The sequence below is a fragment of the Strongylocentrotus purpuratus genome, unplaced genomic scaffold (genome assembly GCF_000002235.5).
Source record: "Strongylocentrotus purpuratus isolate Spur 01 unplaced genomic scaffold, Spur_5.0 spur5_scaffold_9, whole genome shotgun sequence".
NCBI lineage: Eukaryota > Metazoa > Echinodermata > Echinoidea > Camarodonta > Strongylocentrotidae > Strongylocentrotus > Strongylocentrotus purpuratus.
In genome coordinates this window covers 31,457,528-31,483,674 of record NW_022145615.1, presented here as the reverse complement: position 1 = coordinate 31,483,674, position 26,147 = coordinate 31,457,528, and the positions used below count along the sequence as shown (strand labels likewise).

General features: G+C 36.9%; 1 protein-coding gene across 1 annotated transcript; it reads left to right on the top strand.

Moving 5' to 3' along the window:
- The first annotated feature begins 1,281 nt into the window (after window positions 1-1,281).
- Window positions 1,282-24,850, top strand: LOC100889704 (gonadotropin-releasing hormone II receptor-like). Its single transcript, XM_030977424.1, has 3 exons — window positions 1,282-1,365; window positions 14,445-14,614; window positions 21,983-24,850. Exon 3 carries the CDS (start codon window positions 22,011-22,013, stop codon window positions 23,256-23,258), a length of 1,248 nt encoding a protein of 415 aa, XP_030833284.1. The 5' UTR covers window positions 1,282-1,365; window positions 14,445-14,614; window positions 21,983-22,010; the 3' UTR covers window positions 23,259-24,850.
- Window positions 24,851-26,147: the final 1,297 nt, after the last annotated feature.

Sequence of the window (26,147 nt, the reverse complement as noted above, 5' to 3'; positions counted from 1 at the left end):
ACTTGTTTTATTCAAATATTTTGTTCGGTAATGTATGTACACAAACAGACGGCGTGGAGAGCTAAAACGGTTTTACCATGGCGTTTATATCAACGATGATTTTATATCTTAGATCAACAGCCATCGTGGGTTTTTTTTTAATTCCATGGTGATATTTTCGACATTCATTCGACTTCATGTTTACAGATATAATTTTCATAATTTCAAAATGTATTCCTAAATAGATTTGTAATGTTTTGTTGGAACCATAAATAAATTGAATTGAAAATTGAATTGAACATATCCACCGTAATAATAGCAATACCTTTATTTAGCATTTCCTCGCGTTACTCGAGCTGAGAACCTTAACAAATACATTAACTTTCCCTTGGATGAAATCCTTAATGTTTCGATGCAATTAATTTGGACTCTCACTGGGGATTACTGCTTTCCATTAATTCGAGAGCCACATACACTATTTTTGATGAGTTTGGATAGTAATATGAAACTCACCACCTTACGGAAACCAGGCAGAATGAGTATGACCTAATTATTCAGAGATTGTGGACTAAAAGGCAAATATGCCTGCGGGTCAAAGGATTTTCCACTAAAGACGTAGATTAGATTTCTATCACCAAAACGGTTGGCATCTATCCAAACGATCGAAAAGGGTTTTAAATATAGATCGTCTCTAGTTTTTTAATGGTTGCAAATGCGATAGCGTGGAAATTATATATTGCGGTTCTATATAAAGCGATTATGAATTCATTATCACTGTAATTGAAGCAAGACTTTTATCTGCCCTTAAGCGGGGAACGGGAGGGGACAATTAAATAGCGGCTCAACCCTATCACAGGTGGTTGTACAACATTTGCAACTGCGACAATTATTCCGCGTCATTTATTTCCGACATTAACCGAGTTCTTAATTTCAACCCTGCATGGACCCTACATTATGAATACTCATATTCTTAACTGTAAACCTAACCTAAAACCCAATCGCAACCCTAACCCTAACCCTTCATCTTTGCAGAAATAACGTCCGCAGCAGTTGGCGCTCTAGCAAATACGGGATCACCTACATGGCTATCTATACGTCTATGATAATTATAGTTAAGCGCGCTGTGTGTATTTTGCTCTATATACCGATAACTGAAAGTCCTTCTATTAGTTTTTAAATAGCTAACGCAGTATTATTTGTTAATATAAATTTGGTTGCAAAAGTATATTTTTTAAAGGCTGACATCTGAAACTTATTCATGTATATTTTCCCTTTATGGTTATTTCCTTAGATACTGATATCTTCGAACATGACAAAGATACATCTTCTGGTAAACACATCGCTTTGATATTCACTTAACAGACTCTATAACCCAATCATCTGCAGGTAATATATTCATTTATTTATTAGTTCTTTTTTAAATTGGATAGCTCATTTTCATTTGATGTCAACCGGGAGTTATATTTCTCGTTGTGGACGTTGTTCTTGAATAAGGGGTAAAAATCATTTTGGAAGAAGGAACTTGACCTGGGACTGAGATTGCGTGATCGGATCTTATCAACTTAAGCACTAGAAGATAAGATCACAAGGGAATTCTAAAATGAGGGCGAATAATGTTTGTTTCCAAGTCTCGCTCCCTTTCTCCACCCTCTAACCGTCTTATTATAGATCAATGTGTATAACCAGGATACCTATTCAAATCCAAGTGCCTCCCTGCAGGATACACTTTGGCTAAGACGAGGCAGCGAAAGTGTTTTGAAAAGTCCACCCCTTGTTTAAACTAACCGAACCATATTGAGGAAATTCACTTGATAGCCTGTTGCCCTAATTCCATATTGCGTTTCTAATTTCGTCACCTGTTCCATTCCCAGTTCCTCCCTTGAACATCTTGTTGTCATACACTTCAAACTACGTTTTCAACAAAAATAACGTCATTATCTCAAAGAGATTGTTTTACATAGAAACATGCTGGACTAGCTTCCCTTGGACGATATTTCTATTGACTTAACCTGATTAAGCTCTCGGCTTAAAAAAGTGTTTACTCTCCACATTTTCGATGGTGAAAGTTATTACGTTTATATAAAGCAAAATAGCTCGGGGCATTTTAGCTGATGACATTGAATTCCGCTGAAAAATATAGACACTTCCTGAATGTGATGGTATCTATCTGGGTTTGTCGTTTAATCAAGAATTGCTTTCGTCGCCTTGGACTGCAATTATAATCACAAGTAGGAGTTTAGAATAATGGTCGCCAGCTTGTGCTTTTCGTTTGCACGTTTGGAAGTCAAAGAGGCGGGCGAACTATAGGCCTATGCAAAACTGCGTCGAATGCTTGCAACAATACTTACCAAAGAAAGAACATAAATAACCCACTACGCAATATCTTCCCTCGTAGTTTAATGCTTCTTTTACAGAGCAAACGTTGAAAGACGTTGTCTGATGTTGACATATTTTTGTAATCTCTACACTGATCCACGGTCAAAAGACTGCCCCTAAAATCTGTTCTTATATTAAAGATTAAAGTTAAAGCTTTTGGCGTTATGTAGCATTGCTCCTACTAAAATATTTGTTTAGGTTAATTTGTATGAAGCTACTCAATAAACCACATACAATCTAAAATTTGGGTTATCAGGCAACCTGTGGATTTGAGGCAGAAAAACACAAACTGTTACTTATACATTTACGTTGTATCGTTCATTGGAATGGTCTCAAACTTTTCCAACACTTTTTAAAAAGTATAAGATTAGGTTCGAAATGTTTTAATGAACATTAATGCAAATTTTAAAAGTATTTCTAATCATATTTGGCTTCAATATAAGAGTATTCAAAGAGCAATGCTTTTCATATGACGTTGCTATGATATTTACGACAACGAGGATAAAAACGAATAATACAAATAACGAGAAGAAGTATAGGTCTTTCTCGTTCTTTATGTTATCTCTACATGTGGAAGATTATCACAGAAGCAATATAGTGCAAATGCGTTTTTTTATGATGACGTCTAATACGCTTCACATTTCTGAATCTTACAACACAGTGCTTAGTGAATAGGCGCAAGTCCTTGCCATTCATTTTACACGTAAACAAAGAAATGAAAACAATGATCGCACCGTATCTGAACAAGCATAAAAACAACGATGCTGCACGTTTCTTGCTTTGATTTCCTTTCAGTTCATTTTGAACAAGGTAGCTCCACCGTAATTAATTTGAATATCGTTCTTTCGAGATGTCGAGAGGCTCCAATTGCAAGCTGCACTTAAAAATCCATCCAGAAAACCAATCCAAATATATTCGGGCTGATTGGCGACTGTTTTTCTTTAATGTACCTCCTCTATCTCACATTTAGATCTTCTAGAAATTGGCAATTTTTCCCCAAGCAAACAAAATTCTTATAAAGCGGCGGATATTTGTATAAAAACGACAGATTGATTCATTTGCCGGTGGTGCTGTCGATCGAGACATTGTCGATAAGTTCTCGTATCGCATTTGATTTTTATATCCCTCATGTTTAGCGGCGTGCCCCAAAATTGATAAACAGGTGTGTGTGTGGGGGGGGGGGGGGGTACAAAGGCAAGTCCCTCGAGCTGTAGACCAGCCGAATTAAGTGAGCGTAGATGATTGACCGCGTAGCGATTGTTATCGGATCAAGAGTCTTACAAACACTGCACATTGTGACTATTTTATTTGGGGGTAATCAAACGAGTAGGAGGAGGGCGTGTGTCGTCTCCAGAGTATGCTGGCTACGCCACTGCCTTTCAATCAATCATTCTAAATTCACGGCGCAACAATATATCCCCCGGGTACACAAGATATTTTCAGATACGTCGAAATCAAATATTATGGTGACTCTGGATGACGGCAAAGAAAGGGTGTCCATCAGATTTCATTCATTAAGTTTAGAAATAAATTTAAGCTTAGCACGTACCATCGATTGATTGTCAATACACAATTTATTCAAGGGAAATCTCTGTCTCTCTCTCTCTCTCTATCTCTCTCCCTCTCTCTCTCTCTCTCTCTCTCTCTCTGTCCTGTCTCTTTCTCTGCCTTTCTATCTCATCACATCTCTGTGTCAGTATCATGTTTCGATGTGGGCGATTTCTTCTTTGTTAAGTTTGCAGAAACTCAACTTAATCAATCATGATAATATTTTTCTCATATATCTAGATGCATGTCAAACGTTTTTCTTTAGGGGACGGAAAAGGTGTGATGACACATGCAAAAAGAAATATGAAGCCAATTGGATTTGAAGATATCACAGGTTACCGTTTGGAAGTCCTTATTTTCTATTACTTAGACATAATTAGGCTTCCTTTAAACTGAGGTGCAATTGCACTCCTAATATTCGTTATTATTCATCTCGAATATTTTAGAAATCTATTTTATAACTAACTGCTATCATGGCTACAAAGACTAGTACTTTGTGTCTATGGATTGAAATAAACCTTATACGAAGTGAGAAATGAATTCATAAAAGCTCCCGGCGACACACAAACAAACCTGTTTATGTAATATTTTCTGTAACTCATGCTATTCTTAACACAATATAGTCTGATAAAAGCCTTTCTTAGAATTCTCAATATTCAAAAGGGAGATATATTAACGCTCTACAATTCATCATTACTTTCATGTTTTGCTTTATTTTACTTAACAGTTTTTACAGTGTTCCCTGACACTTCTTTTTATGCTATAAAATTGTAAATAGGTTAAGGACCCTCTAACTCATGTCATGAAGAAAACAGCGGCAAGCGTTTTCCAAGAGTTGTCATTCGATTAAACGAAAATAGTATCTTCGGATACCCTTGTGACGGTACGCTTGGGAGAAAAGGAGGTTACAGAAAACCCACTTATGACAGAAATAAACCTCAACAAGAGAAGATGGCGTGAAGAGGTTAAGAAGAGTGAAAATGCTATGTGATAATTCTGACACATGCTCACTCTATTAAGATCCCATGAATAATCAGAGATTTACAAATCGAAAACTCATTTTGATAAGCCTCCGGGACGTTTGATATTTGGCAAGATCCATCAATCGGTTTCTCTAAGCCTATTTCCAAATACACTTCGAGGAGATTGTATTTATAATTTTTATTTGATAACCTTATTTGCAGAGAGAAAAAAACAAAAAGTGAACAGGTCTTATTGCTCGCTTTGAGCCACTATAATTATTTTGTATATCGACATTTTAGATATTTCAATCCATACCGAATATTTTGATCATCACATAAGTTTCCAAGCGAAAATAACAAGAAATAAAGATTACGTTTATGAGAGGCAGGTTAATAGGTAGATAGATAGATATATAGATACAGAGAGAAAGAGAGTGTGTGTGTGGGTGTGTGGGTGTAGACATGTAACAAAATATAATACAGTAAAGAATATCCAGAAAACATACTTCGTTATGGCATAGTTTTGAATTTTAACTAATTTATGTGGCACAAAATTTATGTTATATAAATTGCTGCAAGATGAAATTACAGGTTACTGATTTGTGGCCAAATTTAAATGTAGAGTACTGTACCCAATATAAGTGCGTGCGCTGCTTTTAATATTTGTGTAAATTACAGCAAAACTGTATCAAACTCCATAACATTGCACACATTATTTGAGTTTCACCATTCCCAGAAATTCTGGATTTGTTTTCTTTCACAAAACGATCAAATGTCCATTACATAGCCTTCTCTGTAAGATTTTTTTTATTTCATTTATGACTGTCCAATCAATAGTGAACCTTGTACAGGCATATACTAATACCATTTCCGTTACCCGTCTTTCATCCCGTATCACTTGCGATGATATTTGAAACAATATCTCATACGCGCAAACCAATCAATCGATAATCGTATAGAATGTGCTGTATGGCGTCACAATTATGGGTAATAATTTGGTAACAAAAGCCTTGAGTAAGAATTCAATTCCTGTTTCTGTTAGGTCTTTGAGAAAGAAATTATAACTTGAAAATGTGAAAGGATATTATGTGTCTCAGTAACATGTGAAATGTATTTAGTCAGACCCTTAAAACATTGGAATGAAATACACCGTGCGTTACTTATAGTTGTACTTTAATCCTTTCACAACAACCTCTCTACATTTTGTGGCTCGGCTCAATGAATTTTTATTCGGAGCCTTAAACAAATCCAGATGGATGAGTAGAAGGGGCTAACATTTCTACCCACATTGCGTCCATTTTTCCATGTCTATATATTCCCTTTAATACCAAAAGAATTCAAAGGAAAATAAGATCTAAAACCATTAAATTGGCAATACGTTGAGAGATTAAAAATCATAGTTTTTTTTTTAACGCCAACATTCTAACCTATGTAGGCCTATATTGTTTCAGAGACATTACATTTTATTCAAACAATAAATCAATACAAGAACATGGAGAACAATGTGTGATTAATTCATCCCTAATAATAATAACAGAAGTTTCCCTGCAGTTTTCAAGGCTGGCTTTCAACACAGGGGAACTTTACACGTGCCATATAAAGCTTATAGTCTTCTGGCTAATTACTACAACAGGCAGGCGCGTACGCAGGGGGGGGGGGGGTTGGTGTTAAACCCCCCCCCCTTGAGTTTTTTTGTATGTGTATGTTTTTGTGTATGATTTTTGTGAAACCCCCCCCCCCTTTTGATTTTTTTTTTTTTTTTTTTTGTAATAAAAAAAAAAAAAAAAAAAAAAAATTATGCCAATGGTTGACCTAAAAAAGGTGACCTTACCCCCCCCCCCCAACGGAACAAAATGTCAAATTTTCAAATTTCGAGACCTAAAAAAAAAAAAAAAATGTCCTCTTACCCCTCCCCCCCCCCCCCCCCCCCCCCCCCCCCCCCCCCCCCCCCCCTACTGAGCGACTTTTTGGCCGGCGCGATTTTCAAATTTTCCTGAGTCGTTGCGAAATTTTGGTCCCGATTTTAACCCCCCCCCCCCCCCCCCCCTTGAAAAAATCCTGCGTAGGCCACTGACAACAGGTCTCTGTATACCATCCACACCCTTCGACCTACTTGTTTGACATATTTGTTTGCTGGTTTGATTGCATATCCGTTATTTTGTCTTTACTTTACAAGCCATTTTCTGGATACGGTCTGTCATTTATTAGTGTTATTTTGAAAGATTAATGCCCTACGCAAAAGGCTGAATGAAGTAGAGCGAAACATGGGCCTCCCTCGTGGTATAGTATCAGAAAGCTAGGACACTCCTCGAAAAATAAAAGTCTATACGATTGGTCGCGGATATTTGGTCTTTAAAGCTTGGATAACAGGAACGGAAGCGGGAGATGGCCGTTTTCCGATGGGCATCCAATGCAATGGTTCATTGCTCAACTCTCGCTGAACTGGAGCCGAACTCTGGGACAGATAGTAATATATAGTTATGGCCTGGCGCCCCTAGGGGGAAATTATCATTCCTAGCTGATGAAATCGTCTAAATGACCAGAAAGCGGAGAAAGTTTTTAAAAAAGATTCCATTTCTGACACAGCTTGCCGACTATTTTACCTGTTGATCTCTCTCTCTCTCTCTCTCTCTCTCTCTCTCTCTCTCTTTTGAATAGTTTTAATTCAATCAATTAAGTTTTAATTCAATCAATCCTACTTTTTACCCCCACCAAAAGCAAATAAAAATGGTTATTCTCAGAAAAAATATTTCTGAAGAAGACCCGATGCCCCCAAATTGCCCTCTGCCCAAAGTAATGGTTGTGACTACGTTAAATGGACATACAGGAAATGCTATCAGACAAGTCTTTCCTTCGACTAGGGGCTGTTTCCACAATTACAGCCTTTGCTGAATCATCAGGCGCAACACAATGTTCATCGAGCGCATGAAGGAGGGTTGTGCACTGCATACGGTTAGCCATGGTTCATGGGTTGTTTTGTGAAAGTTGGGAAGGTTGTGCGAACATATAGCCCTTGCTTGAAAAGTATAAGTACACATTTTCTAGGTTCGTGCGACTGATTATTAGAATGATTGGCCTAATCAATGAAATGGAACATCAAAACACGAACCTGGGTGCTAGCGAGCTACCAAAAACTTGCGGACTAAATGCCAACGGAAATTTCTTTTGATCTTAATGCCATGGTTTTACCAAAAGAAGTGCGATGATCCTTTTGGCTTATCTTTCTAGATGGGACTTTAGAAATTAGAGTGCTTTACAAATTGGTAATGTCAGCGGGTCATCTGATTTCTACCCGGCAAGAGGATACGAAAATGGTAGGGTCAGCATAGCAAATAAATGAGGACAGTTTAATACATTTTCTTTTTATATAAAGAGTTCTGTATAATTCTTAAATGTTAAGTGATTAACACATATTAATGGATGCAATAGATTAGAAGGTGAAAACAGAATTAATTTCTATCAATTAAGATAACAATGAATAGAAAATGAATGATGATTCTCAACTTTTGGGATAGCAAAACCATAGACATATACCCTCAAAATTCTGGTAAAATGAATATAGAAAAGGAACAAACTATTTTCCCTACGGGGTCACCCACCGTGCATCTGCTGCCGAAATTGACCTCGTTTGCTTATCACTAATTACCTCCCTGAGCATATTCAGAAAATATGATGAAAACTGTTTACCAAATATTTCCCCCTATTCATTTAAATGCAATCCATCCAAATTTACGTTCCACCGGCGAAGTAATTTTGTTTCAACGTTCAAGGGCAACACAATAAGGTTAGAAAGAGAAAATTCCCTTGAAAACAATCAGATTAGCTATTTCTTTACAGAATAAATTTATTTATTTGATTTATTCAGGTCTATAATGTGATTATTATGAGGCATATGTGTGGCTTGCATCACTGATGAACGCAAGAGAATCAGATCAGTGGAAGGGGGAATGCAGAAACATATGTGTGGATTTGTTTTCCTCCGATAGGCACTAAATAAAGTGAAGCACTTTGCTCGAAAGCAACAATCATCCCCATCTACTTGCAAATGCGTGTACTTAAAACCAGTGGGCCAGCCCCTCACTTACGCTTGCTATATTACAAAGGAATAGCCGAGCCTGTATTAAAGCGTAATGTATTTAAAATACCCATATTGATTTAGGTCCATTAAGCTCCTTTATCCTCAATATCACGTTCAATATGGGTAGAGTTTGACCCTAATTGTCTTGCCGATGTAAAGTAGAATATCAAGGTAGCTTCGGTAGGGGAAAAGTTCACTGAATCCTTAATAATTTGAGAAATCTTTGATATAGTTCTGTTTTTTCTTTTCATTGCCGCTCGTGTAATTTGATATCTTATAAAACTATTGATGTCGATCAGGTTATCAATCAGAGGAAATGAATAAATTCAGGCTAATATTTGTTAGTTTATTTTCCCCTCTTTTCACTCACCCTCTCTCTCTCTCTCTCTCTCTCGATCTTATTATCTGTATGTATTTTGATCTCTCCTGACAGATTTTTGTCTCATCCCTGAGAGACTTTATCTTATCCTGATAAAAGAACAGGGGGCAGTCCAATCGTAACGCAACAGTTATCTACTCAATTTCGCTGTCCTGGGAATTCCAGTGGTTTCAAAATATTTCTCGTTTTCCTGACTTTTAATATCTTGTTATATTAATATATATTTTTTTTTAAAGATATACACTATTTGCTAGATGATCTACTTCGTGGACTAGGGGTCCTGTGTAAGAACGAATGCTTTCTACATGCATGGATAGCCCCTGGGCCTAATATAGATCTATTGCAACTTTTATTTACTTTTGTTTATCCTGCAATCGAAGGAAGGGGAAGGTCGTGGCGCTCGCTGACTCCAACCACCGCTGGATACACCAGTGGAGAAGATGTATGAGTGTGACTGTTAGATATCAATTCCGTGCCACTTTTGTACTTTTTCGTGAATACAATTGATACTGGCCGTCCATCGCCTCATAAAAGTACCACTCGGCTATTTGAGGAAATCCCCCCTCCCACATGCGCAGTTTAGCCATGCTAGCAAATCTGGAAATCATAAATGAGAGCAAATAAAAGTACATGACCTTTCTTTAGTCCGCCGCCGGCTATTACCAACCTTGCAACTAGTTTAGTTGTGTCTTTTGCTTCAAATCTGGTCATCTAAAATATCATTTAGATATATAAATTCATCATTTTCTCCCCGATCTAATGACGTTGGGGAGAACCACTTGATGGGTAGCAATCATTTTGAGATGCTTGATTCCAGTCACGTATATGACATGATGCACACAAAAAAACAATATTCCAGGCAGTGATTTTTCTTTCTTCTTTTCCTTGTATTTTTCCCCCGCCACAGCACGAGTGCGCGATCATCAAAAATAGATCGCTTGAATTATGAAGAGTGTAATAAGGGCTGAACGAGAGGACGCTGTATGAATATTGATGTGAAACCATCATGAAATAAGATTCTTTTTTAATGAATTTGAGTTTAGGGTAGCATATTGTGGATCGTTTTCCACAATATTCGATACAAATAAGGGATATCCATCATAAATATACAATAACAAATTAACAAATACGATAGTGCGATGCGAGTTAATACATTATGCATTTTCAGTGCAAATGAGATCAGCCGCGAAAGCTCTCTTGGATATTGAAGATCTTCCTTAATATAATTAAATCTACGAAGCCGAGGGGGGGGGGCTGGATGGGTGGCTGGATGGCAGATCTGCAAGCTTTGAATGTGCCCCTTGACACGATAATTCTTGGCATGAGGTAATCATGGTAATGAAAATATGCTTGTTCACTTTAAATAAATTATACTTTCTTTATTCTCCAGCCCACTCAGTTGACGTAATAGATAATGATTTCTCCTCATTCATGATTATGATGATAAAGGATGTTTACTTCCAGGGGCATATCAGCATTCATCTCTCCTTTCTCTCTTCGTCTTGTTATCATAAGTAAACTACTGAATTATATATCTCTATTTTCGAATGATTGTTTTTATCATTCATGACAGAGATGAATATCATGTAGTGGAAACAATTTTTGTGATTGACTATTGCAATTCATTATAATCTAGGTTTATTCAATACAATCAAATTTTCCAACCATATCTGACTCCAAAGAGACTGTACATTGTTATCTCTGATACAATGAATCATTTTTTTATTATAAAAGTAGGGTCGTCAATAGATATTGGAAAGTAATCTGGATTGCATGAATGATGAAGCGGGGGGAATGAACTTACCATTATAATAATACAACATACTGATCAGAGCATTCAGAAATCGGATCAAAAGTCCAATGACCTGTATAATGAGCCGCCCCTCTTCTATCCCTCCCCTCTCTGATGCAACGTTTTGAATGTATGAGATGAAACCGGCTCACGTATGGCAAGTGCCTTGCGGTGCTTTAACGTCGAGGCTCGCTAAAAGACTTCATGAGGGATGTCGTCATTTAATCCCCTATTTTTATCATCCCTTATACAAGCAAGTACGTCTTCCATTATAAAAAAAAACATCACTGAGAACATAGTCGTCTGTAAACGTTCAGAGCGGTCGTTGTCCCAGCGCGCATGTTGTATTCGTTCTTGACACTCGTAAGAACAACAGTTGTTCTTTTTGCAGGTTATGACACCGAATACACGCCATACAGGCGCTGCTGAATCAAGACATGATATAGATTGATGATGATTGTTTCTGTTATTTGGAGGCCCCCTAGCGGCTCATAATTATGACGCCAAAAGGAACACATGATTATGATGTCATCATGTTACGTGATTAGCACAAAATGTAACCTTGAACTCCAGTCGTTCTTTGCCGAATCAAGACGCGATATAGATTGATGGTGGTTGTTTGTGTTCTTCCGAGGCGCCATTTCGACTCATATAACACCCATGGGAATACATGAATGTGATGCAATCATGTTACGTATGTGAGGGCGTATGCAACTTAAGTGAAAAAAACAAGTTGCAGGGGCGAAGACTATTATTTCTCAAAAGAAATAGATGAAATTCGAGTATTTCTTAAAAATCTATTATTCCCATGGCGTTTCTTCGTTTATTTGGCAAACACACTTAGAACTTTACAGTAAACAATAGACTGATCTACTCTTAAGAACACTAGGCGATATACTTCGACACGAATAATAGCCTACTGATATGCAACATGGAATTGAAGAAAGAACATTCGAAAAGAACATTCGTAGAGTGCAAGTGAAAGGTTGCCTTAAAAGAACATCAATAATGTCTGCTAGGTTCAGTTTGAGAGGAACATGGGGGTTTGTATTGACTCATAACAAATAGTTTGTATCAAGGACCACTTCCCTGGCGGGTCTACAGACGTGCAGGAGAAACATTAAGTAGACATAACCAAGGCAACCTTGACGACTTGTTGTGTTCTAGAGGTAAAGTAAAAGAGTGCATGATAATGCAGGCTTGGTCGATACATACAGAGTATAGATAAAGAAAAGACCTGTTCAAAGCTGAATGTCTTTGTTCATGTAATAATGAAGGAGGACCATTTTGGTTTCAGCGGTCAAGATATTTCGCCGGAAGATGGAGGGAAGGCTAAACTGGCAACGCCGTGAAAACTATGAATATATCACTGTTTTCGTGTATAATTAGCAACTTTTCGCTTGAATTTTGCCATTTTCTTTCACATTGGTTCATTTTATAAACATCTTATTTTTTCCACTTATGAATGAGTGGAAAATAAGAAAACATGACTGCTTTGGGTTATTAAAAAAGGAAGCCATTCTGAGATGTAGGAGACAAAGCTGAAAATCTCGAATAATTTGGTTAAGTGTGACTGTCATAAAACATCGGAAGATCTGTTCGAGTTACCTTCATTACCAATTGAAATACATGTGGTGTTCTTTACACGGTTTGGTATCCGTGCTGAAAACTCAATTTCCTTTTTCCGATATGACTGATTAAAATTATTTAAGGAATCCATATTTGACAAGGCTCGTGAAGTTATGGCTTTATAGGTTTTCTAAAGTGTCTTTAAAGTGATCAAGATCACGGGAGTTACAACAAGAACCAACTTTATGAAATTGATGAAGAAATTAATAAAGTCGAGAGTATTCGTTATTCATTTATGTCCCTTGTATCTGCGAATGAAACTGCCTGTAGATATATTAAACGAATCCATTAAACCCAACCTTCACTTCAGCTTCATTGTTACATATAACATTGCCAGCTTTCTCACCGTATTCTTTTTATTTTAACTTAGAGAGATGCCATTGCGCTGAAGGAAAATAATCAATTGCATTCAAGGTTTTCTAATGAAAGTAATAACGGCTCTGTTGTTTATCACATTAGGCGGTTTCGTATACGATATATCAGCAGATAAATGCAATTATGTAATGTTTTATAAGAAAATAAAGCAAGTACCGTCGAAGTAAGAAAATGGAAGAATACTGATGAGTGCCGAGTATTAAATTAAATTTTCATTTCCTTGCTCTCTTTTGGAAACCTTATAAAAGTTTGGATATGTGTCTCAGTGGATATTTGAATATTTGTTATTTATTTTCAAAGTCGTATTCGACACAAGCCTATGTGTTTGCAGGAAGAACGCCGCCTTTCTAGTGTTAAACGCGCCATGCTTTATTGCATTTATCATGTCATTATTGTGATGTACACATTAATTTCTTGAATGTTTTTGTTGATAAGGAAAAAGAAATGGAAGAAAATTAATATTACTTTGAATTGAATTGAAGTCGTGAATAATCCAGCATCAGTTCCAAATTTCTCAACTGAATTGAAATGTGCGTTACGTTGAAAATATAACCTCCCATTTGGCCGTGGGAGTAAGAGAACTGGGTTGATAAATGGAGAAATTGAGATTATGTTTACGATACTATGGGAGTTTCATTGCCTCAGCCCTCAGGCATTCTATGTAATTTCATGTTCATTGGTGCCGTGTCAAATTTGACATTACGAAGCAACGTCTAACATGTTACTATTAAACTACGACAAGAAAAACGACGAACTCAAGATCGTCAAATGTTATCCAATAAAATGTCACGAAGTTTTGTTTGTCGCCACATACATGGTGCAGAATGCTAGAGGGTGTTTCTAATTCATCAAATTTGACATGATATGAACAAGATTCAAACACCAATTCAAATTTTAAAAATGTAATAAGCTATATTCAGCCGTTGAGGTAATTTAGATGTATTGGAAAATAAAACCTAATGATTAATTGCTTTTATATATAGTTGGAAATAAACCTGTAAACATGTTTTGATGACAAGATTGTCACCCCATCTACTTGATCGCCAAGAAGATGTCTTTGTCAATCATTTCTTCTCTCATTACACATAAATGTACCCGGTTTTGGATTTTGGGAGGGGGCTTCCATGTTCCTCGGCATCTGCTTTACCTTTTTGTCCTTCTCTTTCCTCCTCCCTCCTCCCGTTCTCTGTCTGGAGACTGACATTCCTGTAATTGTATCAGTCGGACATGATTTTCACGAAAGGAAATGCTTAAAACCAAGGCTTTATAAAAATGTCAAAGGAAAATAGACTAATCGCCTTCAACCCACATTTAATTGATTTCCAGGTTTGTATCGTGCTGAGGATAGCTTGTAAGGTTTCTCTGGAGGATAGATATAAAGCATCCTTCTCCGACCTTCTCACATCTCTATCTTGAACTCTATAGGAGAAGGACCTCAATTCGGGCATGCAAGGTAGCTGCTCTTCCTAATCGACATCATCTCAATACAAAATAACGTGAGTATAGGATTGGTTAATAATTATCATTTTGATCAGTTTTCATTGTCACTCGCAGTCACTCCGCATACCAACGCAATTCCGAATCGACGGATAATCGACCAAATTCTATGCCATTTCGGGTATTAATGTTATTGTTTGTTCGGTAACTTGTCGGTTTGGAGTCGGTCTTGTTGGTTTGCAAAGGGGTATTAGAATGCACACCTTCAATGGCATCATGCAAAATGGCACATTTTCCTAGAAATCATTCGCGCACAGATAATGCACTTTTAAGGGACTTTGAAAGGTCATGTGTATTTGACGATGTCCTTTTAAAGTTTTAAAAGATTAAGAACATCACCCGCCATAGCAACCACTTTCGGAAAATCAACCTGGTGCAATTTCAGTAGGCCTGTGCGTCATGTATTGAAATGTGCGAACCTAATTTCTATGGGACATAAAATAGGGTAAAAAAATTGCCCTTGAGTAGTTTTTCCGAATACAGTTGCGATCGTGTTACCGATACATTAATATAATCATTCAAAGTTGCATTATTCTTGATCTCGACAATGTTAGGTCTTGATGTCATCGAAGTTGATTGATTTATGAAATCTAAAACGTCTTATAATATCAATATCTTTTCCATTTCGCTTTTATTTACCAGGTCTTTATTAATCGCATTTTCATTTAGTTTTGTGTTTTATTTTGCCCTTGCCGGTGGGTTAAGAATACGATCGCATTTCTAGTCACGAAATAAGAAATTAACCCCGATTTCTGGAATGGTGCGTCTGCATGTAGAGAAAGAGAGTCTTGTGTTCTATCAAGAATGTTTCATGACATGATGGTGTTGTCTATTATACTTGATGAGTGGTTTTCTAGTTGTTATGTAGCGACACCCACACTCGAAATTCTGCACCTGACATTTCCATTAACAATTCTGTAACATGAATGCGAATTTTGATAATGGATTTTCATGTGAATATTTCGTGTCACGGCATTTTGAAATAATGAAAACAGTGAGAGTGATTTTTAGGGCACGCAAAATTAATTCGTGAGATTGATTCAATTTGGATTCTAGATTCTCAATTACTCTCAATCAAGCTGTAGATTTCTTTTATTCTGGAGTAACCTTGAAAGCGCCAAAAGTAATGTTCAACAATGACTGATGAATATTCCATCAGGTAAATATCTAAAGATCTGGGACATTTCTTTTTACCAATTTGATTCCATATTTCCTTTTATCATCAAGAATGTGCATAAATTGTCCTCTTTCCTGCGAATCTCGGACACAGTCTTCTTAAACTTGTAAATCTACTTTCGATTATTTTTCAGCGGATGTTTCTTCATTTATTGAAAAATCAAATACAAAATATTAAACAATAATGATAGTAAATGATATCATTGATTTACATAAAATATGAATACTGAATTACAAAAAAATACATGGATATATTATTGAAGACTTGAAAGTATGGAGGTAAATCAAACAATGAAAATAAGTGCATAAGTCAAATATCAAAAGCATGAATGCTTGGGTCGATAGCAGCCGGGAGGGGGAGGGGACACATTTTTGTATTCCTTTACTTAATTAGTTTTAAAAAAACATCCGAAAGGTGAAGGTCGTCATCCCTAAATCTAGAGAAAGGGAGAGCTCCAAAAGAGAGAGAGAGAGAGAGAGAGAGAAAGCGAGGAAGAGAGAGAGAAAGAGAGAGAAAGAGACAGAGAGACAGGGGTGAGCACAAACAGAAAGAGAAATGAATAGGGATAGAAATGGGAGGACAGAGAGAGAGAGAGAGAGATAAAGATACATCGAGAAAGAGAGTGAGAGGGGAAGAGATGGAAAAGGGAAAGAAAGAAAGTGGAATTATTGAACAAAAGAGACATTAGAAAGAGAGAGACGAGAAAGAGACTAGAGTTAGATAAAGAGAAAGAGAGTTAGATAAAGAGGGAGGGAGAGAGAGAAAGAAAGAGAGAGAGAGAGAGAGAGAGAGAGAGAAAGAAGGAGAGAAAGGACATTCTCATCTGCGGTGGAGGTATCCACATAACATTCCCTCCTTCTCTACTGATGGTAATGTCACTGCACTTAAGTCAGGCATCAAGATGGTATCATCCCTGGGTAAACTTATAATTATTAATAATCAATTATAAGTTTACCCAGGGAAGCATGTGTTATCTTACTCTCCTCCTTAATGTGTTTATAACACCATTCAATCACGTCATGACTTCAAACAGTTTTCACACCTTATTGAATTCAAGGTCATTACCACAGAGTCATCGACACCCATCACCTTCCCGACATGGCGAATGTTGAACGGCTTGTGATATTGAAACTCCCCTCCAGTCTATAATTACAGCTTCATCACATGTAAAATTGCGGTCCAATGGTTTTGGGTGCAAATATCCATTTGATATTGTTAAAAAATATTGCCTTCAGTCTTCAGAGGTTCAGATGGCAATACTTCAACCTAAATTTGCAAAAAAGCAGAAATAATATATGCCGAAATGTTCAATGTTGAAGTGCATTCGCGATATCTATCCAGGCCGGATCGATATTTACCAAATATATCAATTAGTAGGCGGTTTCCCGGCAAACTTTGTATCGCCACGTATTGGTCAAAACATATTATTTCACATGAATTGTAATAAGAGCTTCCATTTCATTTTTTGAGAGGGGGGGGGGGTGTTTCCGAAACTGATCTATACCTTTAAATGACGATGGACCACAATGTAACGTAGTTTGAGTATGTAAGTGAAAGAAAGGCATCATCCTTTGGGAGGAGACATAGACCTACACTTCTCAGCCCGTTGTTAATGAGGCGTCGATAGGGACTTTAAGATTTGCACGTCGACATAGTGGACTGCTACATGTACGTGTGACGTCATTTTAAGGCACTGGCTCAGAGCATTGAAATGACGTCACACGTAGCAGTCCACTATGTCGACGTGCAAATCGAAAAGTCCCTATTATGCCTGAAGTAGGACTACGTCAACGTCTGACGAGGTCTGTGACTCGCAAAGTGAAGATTGACATCGAACAAAAATGTTAAATGGGTAAACAACTTGCAAGCATTGCGTTGAGTTGCTCGCGTATTGAGCTAATTTGCCTTATTCTTTAAACGTCCTGCTGTATTTCATTCTCTTGTTGAAAAGCTGAAGTACTATTTAAAACATTCTCTTTCCCCCATTCATGACTAATTATGCCATAGCCTATGAGTCTGACTGGTTGTTACTGTTAGGTAAGGGTCTGTGTCGAATTGTAAATCGACAAGTTTTCAATCAACAAGTCCGCTAGCCCAACGAAGTCCAATCAACTCTGTTTGTTAGTAACTGAATATCTAATCAAATAACGTAATTAATAGTTGGTCATCCCTTGCATAACTATGGAAACAAACTGCGCGAGCTACTAGATCCAGCCAAAATCCAATTATTTTTTCTCGGATTTTGATGATAAAAAAGTGCATGCCTTATTGACATTATTTTACATAAAGGAACCCACGTGCGTGCGGCATATAGAACGCAAACTTACCAAATACCCCAAATACAAGCTTGATCTTTTGATCTTAATTTGAAAGTGCTTATTAGGTCAGAGAATAAAGCTAAGGATTAGGATAAGTGGTGTAGTTAAAGTTCATGGTCGGGTGGTGTGGGGGGGGGGGGGGGTCTCAAACGTCGAACAGGGTTACTGAATTAGGTGATAGATGGGAAGTGTTTGTGCCCGATGTTCTTTTAGCATCTCTCTCTCTCTCTCTCTCTCTCCCTCTCTCTCTCTCTCTCCCTCCCTTATCCCTCTCCCCACCCACCCACCCTCCCACCCTCCCTCCCTCCCTCCCCATCACTTCATTTTGTCTCTCACTTTCTTTTGGTCATGTGATGAGGGAGGGGGTGGCACCCCGGTGTTATTTATCATTGATGGAATATGGCTTCGTTTAATCTGAAGGTATGGAGAAGTGAAGGAGCACAGAAATACGCAATCTCAAAGTCCCCCCCCCCCCCCCCCCCATCAAAACAAAGAGAGAGGGAGGGAGAAGAAAATGGCAAATCACAGTTTCTGTTCACCGCAAAATCGTAAACTGAAGTACGAAAAAAGCATCACATTCGATTTTCTCTGCAATTGTATAATGCACACAGGCAAACGCATCAGCCATGTAGTTCAAAATCAAATGTGACATAATTATTTTTACAGAATTATGTATATTTCTGAAAGCTTTTAACGTCATAATGAAAAGAACATTTTCATTTGAATGTGCTGAATGTTTATACAGAAACATGAAATGATAAGATGATGTTTGAAGGTTTGCATGGTGGTATGAATAATCACGGAAGAGGTTTACGGTACACCATGTGTAAAGTCCTCGAGGGACTGAGGAAAGTGGATAGAAAATAGAAGTGAGATGGAAAGGCGAGAAAGTGGAGGTTGGAAGGAAGAGTATCTTTCGGAAGTGAGTATAGTGAGTATAGTATTTTCATCGAAAATTTTGGATGAAATGATAAGAAAGAGGAAAATGTAATTCTTCTTTTTGGATATTTTGTAGGATCCATGACGGATCATTATAATTTGATGTTGTTGCTAATTATTTGGCCCCATAACACGATGTCTCTCTTCATCTCGTTAGATCACAAAGTATCACAGATTTCCTAGTTTCGAAAATGGATTTTGGGAGATCTTATATTTTTATAATTTGATCTTCAACAAAATGATGCTTACAATTCAGACTAAATGTATCTTGTTGATGCGTAAACCATGTATCTTTGATATATTTTTTTTACTGAATGTAGAATGTTAAGATCATAAAAATAGACCTTTTTCATTTACAATCATCAGGAGAAAATAAAAGCAATGATAACAAAGTTTAGGAAAAGAATGCCAAGTATCTTTGATAATTATATACTAAATGGAGAATGTTAAGATCATAAAAATAGACCTTTTCCATCTACAGTCATCAGGGGAAGATGGAAGCAATGTTAACAAAGTTTAGGAAAGGAAAAGGGATCAAGCAGAACCCGCAAATTAAGACACCCATATCAATGGTTGGTCTGGAGAAAAAAATCCATTCACATTTCTTCTACTCCAACCTCAATGTTGTGTTATCGGGAATTCATAAAGCAGTCGCCTTTGCCTTTCCATTCGAAATACTAAGAATATAAAAACAAGTTTCCAAGACCAACTCGGAAAACCGTCTTGACTTAAAAATTCTACTTGTTCGTTTTTTGTATATTAAGTCTCCTTGACATTTTATCGGTCTTGGTAATACTTTATCTATAGTTTGACTTTGTAAAGTTAGTTTATAGCTGGTCATAAATCATTACAAAACAACTAGCACTTAATTTTACACTTTGATGTCAGTTAATTCGTACATCATCCGTAAGCTCAGTTTTATTTATATTTTTTAAAATATTATATTATACAAATTGTGTTTTTTGAAAGCACGATATTACGCACGCAATGAGGTTCTGCATTCATGTACATTTACCTAGTATTATATAAAACGATTTTAGGACTAAATAATACCTTCATTCTGATTGAAAAATCGGATTTAAAGTTAAGTATTGCAATGTAGAATAAGCATTTTCCTAAAACCGGGAATGCCAAGTACGATAAAAACTGATTTAACCAGTTCCATTTTGGCGCCGAAATGGCGTCACATAATAGCGCATTAAATAAGATGAGAAAATAGAAATACACCCCCAAGGAAGGAAGATCCTTTTGCATGTTTGCACATTAATGAATAATGCTGCATCGCTAATTTCAAACAAATTACAGGATAAAGACTGTGCAAAAAGTTAAAGTAATCGAAATGTCTGTATTGGTTCAACATTAATAATTAAAAAAATACTAATAATATGCATTTATAGGGCGCCGTATATCTAGACAACTTGATTCCGAGGCGCTGCCAACGGAAACAACGAATGGGGAATATACTACTTAAAATCATTGTCCTATTGTGAAATAATAGGCAAATTAAAAGAAAAATTTAATAACACAGTGATAAAAAATGAGCGTCTTTAAAGTAACTCGGTAACATTGTTGAAGGTTGATGAAAAAACTGTGTAATTTTTGTATGAAATGTTACTTATTATATTCCTTCTACTGCACTAACCCTCGAACGGGCAAACAAAATCCTGAAAAGTTCTCAAACCCCAAAGATATTTATGGTTTTCTTTGAAAGCGTCACTGTGCGACACCCTCTTACAGTAAAATCTCCCAACCATTTTTGAATTTTCCCGACCGTTTTTCCATGAAATTAAGACATGGGACAGGCTTTTAAAAATCTGTCAACATTAATTTCTGGAGTGGTATATATATAGCCAATTCATTGCTTTGGGGACGATTTACATTCACTTAAATATAAATAAATTGTAATAATATAGTTGGCAGAATTAAGAAATCAATCAGATGAGTTTTTCCCAATTTGTATCCTTAATAATGGTATGTTTTCACTCAAACTTTCAGATTATCTTTTATTGTACATCTACCATTGACGTCACTACCTTAGCACCATTTTCTCTCATCTGAAAAACGTCACCCAGTCCCTTTAACTGTGCATAGACCTATTCCTTGATACAAATGGGGGTATATCGGAAATGATGAGTCACGTATGTTTATCTCTATCCATTGTCATAAGTGAAACCTTCCTTGGCGTCCATAATGATTATCGTCCGCAAGATTTCAATTTGTGGTATTTTGTTTTGAATTCAGGCTGGTAAATCTTTCATCGTAATGTTCTCTGCAGGCACACATGCGATGGAGACAGATAATGATTCTAACAACCACCGCCAAAAATATTAATCTTCATAAAACCGATGTACAGAACATCCCTCTCTATCATAGCTCATGTTTTATATTGTCTGTACATCCTATCTAACTATATACCATCCTCTTTATGTGTTTACCCATGAAAAATAGCTGTAAAGGGACTTTCAATAATACTTTCGATTCTTTTCATCTCTTCATTTTAACCGGCTTCAAATAAGGTTCAGATTATCATTTTTTACTTTTGTTTTTGTTTATGTTACATAGTGCCTATATTATTACGTTTGGCCTTACATGTAGTCATATTAAGTATTCAACATTGTAGGAAGAATAAAATGAAGACGTTTTAGGTATTTGAATGGGATTGTCGGTGAAAACTGATTGGTTCATTTCTGAGTTTGAATATAAATTGTCGTCATCGAGAGAAGGTATAAGATATCTCATCATACATACAGTAGGAAAGCAAGTGATTATGTATACGAAATTATCGCTCTCTCTTTCTTTATCTCTTTCTATCACTCTTCCATTCTTTTATTTTCTTCTTTTCTGTCCCCACCATTGCTTTCCTATGCCAAGAAGATTTGTAAACCCTTCTATCAGCGTCATTTCTCAAATTCTTCTTTTTCTCTCATTCTCAGTGATAACATAACTCTGGCTGAGCTAACCATGGAACGTGTTGACGATCAGACGGGCCATTCTCCGGGTTGGTTGACATCGACCGTCTCCACGATGTCGGACTACCTCGATCAATCCGACCTCGCCAACGCGACCGATTCACCAAAGGGTAGTCGACCTGTGACCTTTGACCGTGATGTACGTATCGTCTCTCTCTGGTTCCTCTTCGTACTCGGATTATTCGGGAATATGTGCGTGTTTATGTGGCTGTGGATGAACAGACGACGCAAGTCTCGAGTCAATAAGATCATCTTTGGTCTAGCTACAGCCGATCTCTGTGTATGCTTCTTCACCATCTTAGGATCAGCATTGTTTGAGATGCTCTACTACCAGTGGCTGGCTGGTAACTTCATGTGCAAGGTTGTGATGTACATGCAGACAGTTTCCATCATGGCTTCGAGTAACATGTTAGTCTTGATAGCCATTGATCGCCACCAAGCTGTGAGGAGTCCGCTCAAGGAAGGACTACCGGCGTGGCGGATGGTAATGGCGGCTTGGGGATTCGCACTTCTCCTCTCCGTACCGCAGCTCTTCATTTGGAGACAGAAGAGACATGGTGATATTCAGACCTGCGGAACCGACTTTAAACTTCGTCCAGACTGGCATCGCATGGCCTACCTCTCCTACGCCGCCGTCGTGACATTCTTCATCCCGATCATGATCATTTCCGTTGCCTACGCGCGAATCTGCAAGAAAATATGGGACAAAGCACACGACACATCGTTCGGACGGCGACCCGTTGGTGACTTCGTCCAGCGTGGCGGCAAGATGCGCATTCAGAGCACCGGGTCAACCTCGCTAAACCGCGCCAAGAGTAAGACCCTTAAGATGTCATTTGTCATCATTCTCGCTTTCGTTATCTGTGGACTTCCCTATTTTATCGTAGAGATCATGAAATGCTACAAAGTGTATAACATTCATCGCTTTGTCTACGGTCTTCTTGGTATCTTCGCTGCGTCTAACTCCTCCGCCAATCCATACATCTTCCTCTTGTTCAACAGGGGTAAGTACGGACGATGGGCGGACTGCTCAACAGGGTTCTACAGTGGCATCAGGAGACTCAATAGGCGTCATACTGAGTTTGACGCTCCTCGGGCTGATACATCCTCAAGTAACTCCCACTTTGAAACTATGAAGACAATCGTGGACAGTAATGCTTCTTTTAAGGGAAGAAATGGAACTGTACCGAACAGAAACATTTACAAACCAGTTCCCCAAATACGAGAACATAAAGTTTAGTGGCAAATGACTATCAGGCAGATAGACTAAACAATAGAGCACAGACTTTTCAATTGCCTTCAGCTTCTCAAGTGCAAAAGAGTAAGCTAGACTAAAATATCTTTTTTGCAGAGAATTATACGAAAACATTTCAATAACTATATATGCTGTATATATTATATACATATATACATATATATTTATATTGAATATAACAAACACATCTCGTATAAAGTATGTCGCTAACGCTTCCTCCTCGGTAGTTCTTTACCTCTATGATACCCTCTGCACACGAGGCGTTATTTAAATTGCGCTATCACCTGCGCCAATCATGTGAAGGCGATTGGCGTATACGCCTAAAATTTAACGGAGTGTTTTGCACTGTGTATTGTATCATTTTGGTACGCTGTCACTCTCACTTCGTGCGTCAGAGACCGCACCAGTCTCTGACGCAGGCTTGTATGCGTCAGAGGAATGATACCTCGTGTTCAATGGGTATAAGTAATGCAAGACAATCTGTTTCGTAATAACGCACATCTTTGGTTAAACTTTTTCCAAATACGTCTTGTTTGGGTCCAGAAAGGCATTGTAATTTCTTTGGCTTATCTTAAATGTTAAGCATTGCACCTGTCGAAAAGCCATTCATTCTTGAGTGAAATATGTCATCTTTTTGCCTGTATGTTGTTTTAGTTAAAATTTTCTTGTTAAAAACCAAGTATAATCACTTGTAATTGATATTTTAGGCCGGCCCTAGATCAGGAAGATGTATCACTTCTTAATGTAATACTGATGTATGATTCTTAAACATTGTAACACGTGATACGCGCCTCAAAACATGAATCAATGTGTGTGTATGTAACATCGTTTCTTCAAATAGGCGATTTCAATAATGTGCTATCGTGGTCTTTATGGATCACACATCGAGCTTAGAATGATTAAATTGTAACTATCTTCTGGACTTGAAGATGGAGACTATCAAGGCGAGTTCAATCGACTTTTGAAAGAGAAAATGAAATATAAAGTCAGATTTGTAAGTATATTACATTTTTAAAATATAGAAACAGTACAATTTTTAGTTTCATATTCATTCAGTATTGTTGATGATTAATGAATGTTTCGTTTTTTAACCAGAAGGAAAAACATTTTCACACTGTCCTTCTCGTAGATAATCAAAACTTTTAGATAATTTAGCCTTGTCTATAATTATTATGAAATGAATGTAACCTTTCACGTTACGTTCAGCAAATGAGAAGGAGAGATTTTGTTTTTCCATTTGTAAACTTGATCCGTATTCTGTATGAGGGAAACTAAGTTAATACTTTGATCTTTGAGCAGAAATCAGTAAACGGTTGATGATCATCGCTTTGCAGAGTTAACATCAATTGAGCGCTGATCAAGTTATTAATTATCAGGAAACATTGTCTGGTATAAATCATGGTAAAGAAACATAATTTAATATATTCATTTGCATTTTATTCAGCCTTCTATAGCACTTTTATTTATATATCACCCGGTCCCCCATAACATTTTGCCATGAACATGTCGATGTGATGCATTGTGTTGTATAAGCATTATGTAGAAGTATTTTGAAATATAGCCCCCCCCCCCCCCACCTACACCACCACCACCACCCCTTCCCTGAACGAGGTATTGGCAGATTTACGCACCTATGAACATCATTGTTTTGTGTTTGAAGTGGAATGCACATTATTGTTGATATTGAAAGCATATTTTTACGGGTCCAGATTTCTTTTTTTCTACATAAATGTAAACTTGAGATCTTTATTTAGATAACACTCGAAAGATTTTATATAAACATATAATAATGGGAAGGTGCAATTGTAGTGTATAACAATGTTAAATATATTTACGTACATTGATTAGATTAGTTTAGTTTAGTTAATTCCTGTATATATATATAAAACCGAATTATTAGAAGTACATGTATGTTGTAATCTTAAGAAATTTTTTTTTCCTATTTACCTGATAATCCCTTTAGATTTTCAGTCCCACCAACTATTTTCTACGTTCTCTCCCTCTCTATATTTTTCATGTCAATATCTTTCTTCAAACCTTTTATAAAATCTTGTTTACAAACTTTTCCTCTTTTAAAGCCTTTACTCCGCGACTATCATTCTCTATTATATCTTTACCATGATTGAAATATACTTTGATTTTGTTTCTATCCAAATTCGATAATTTTTTGTTGGTAAATAATTTTTTTGTTTGTTTCTTAGTAACGTCTTATTGTGACACGTCAACAATTTTCATATTCTGCTTCTATATAAAGCTATTACTTATGGAAAATTGCTGAACTGGTTGAGCTCATGAGCTGTTTATAAAATTATCATGAAGTACATTATGCTTGTACTTCCATATAAGTTACATTCAGATATGCATTTCTTTTAAAATACCTTTTTATATTAAAAGTATAGTATCATCTTTTGGAAACACAAAGGGTAATAATTATGTACGATTTGATATCCTTTTGACCCTCACCAACCGACAGTATAGTGTTCCCTATTTTAACGTAACGAGTAGCTCACTTACTATTGTAATTGACTTTTGAAATGTTGTTGTTAAATACTATTGAGATACCAATGTCAGTTGCGATATGAATACAAAGAAAAAAGATAGTAACTGTAGTATGTTAATAGGTACTTGCGTCTAGATCAATGACATTTGGATGATAATTATCAGGTATACTATTCGCCCTTTTGTTAATTGATATTTATTTCGTTTTCAGATTATTTTTACAGCACGCATAGTTCATCCGCTCGATTTTTTTGTCTGATATGTATGTACAAAATATATACAGGGGTAAGTACGGACGATGGGCGGACTGTTCAACAGGGTTCTATAGTGGCATCAGGAGTTGATAACAAAATGTTATCAACAATTACATGTACG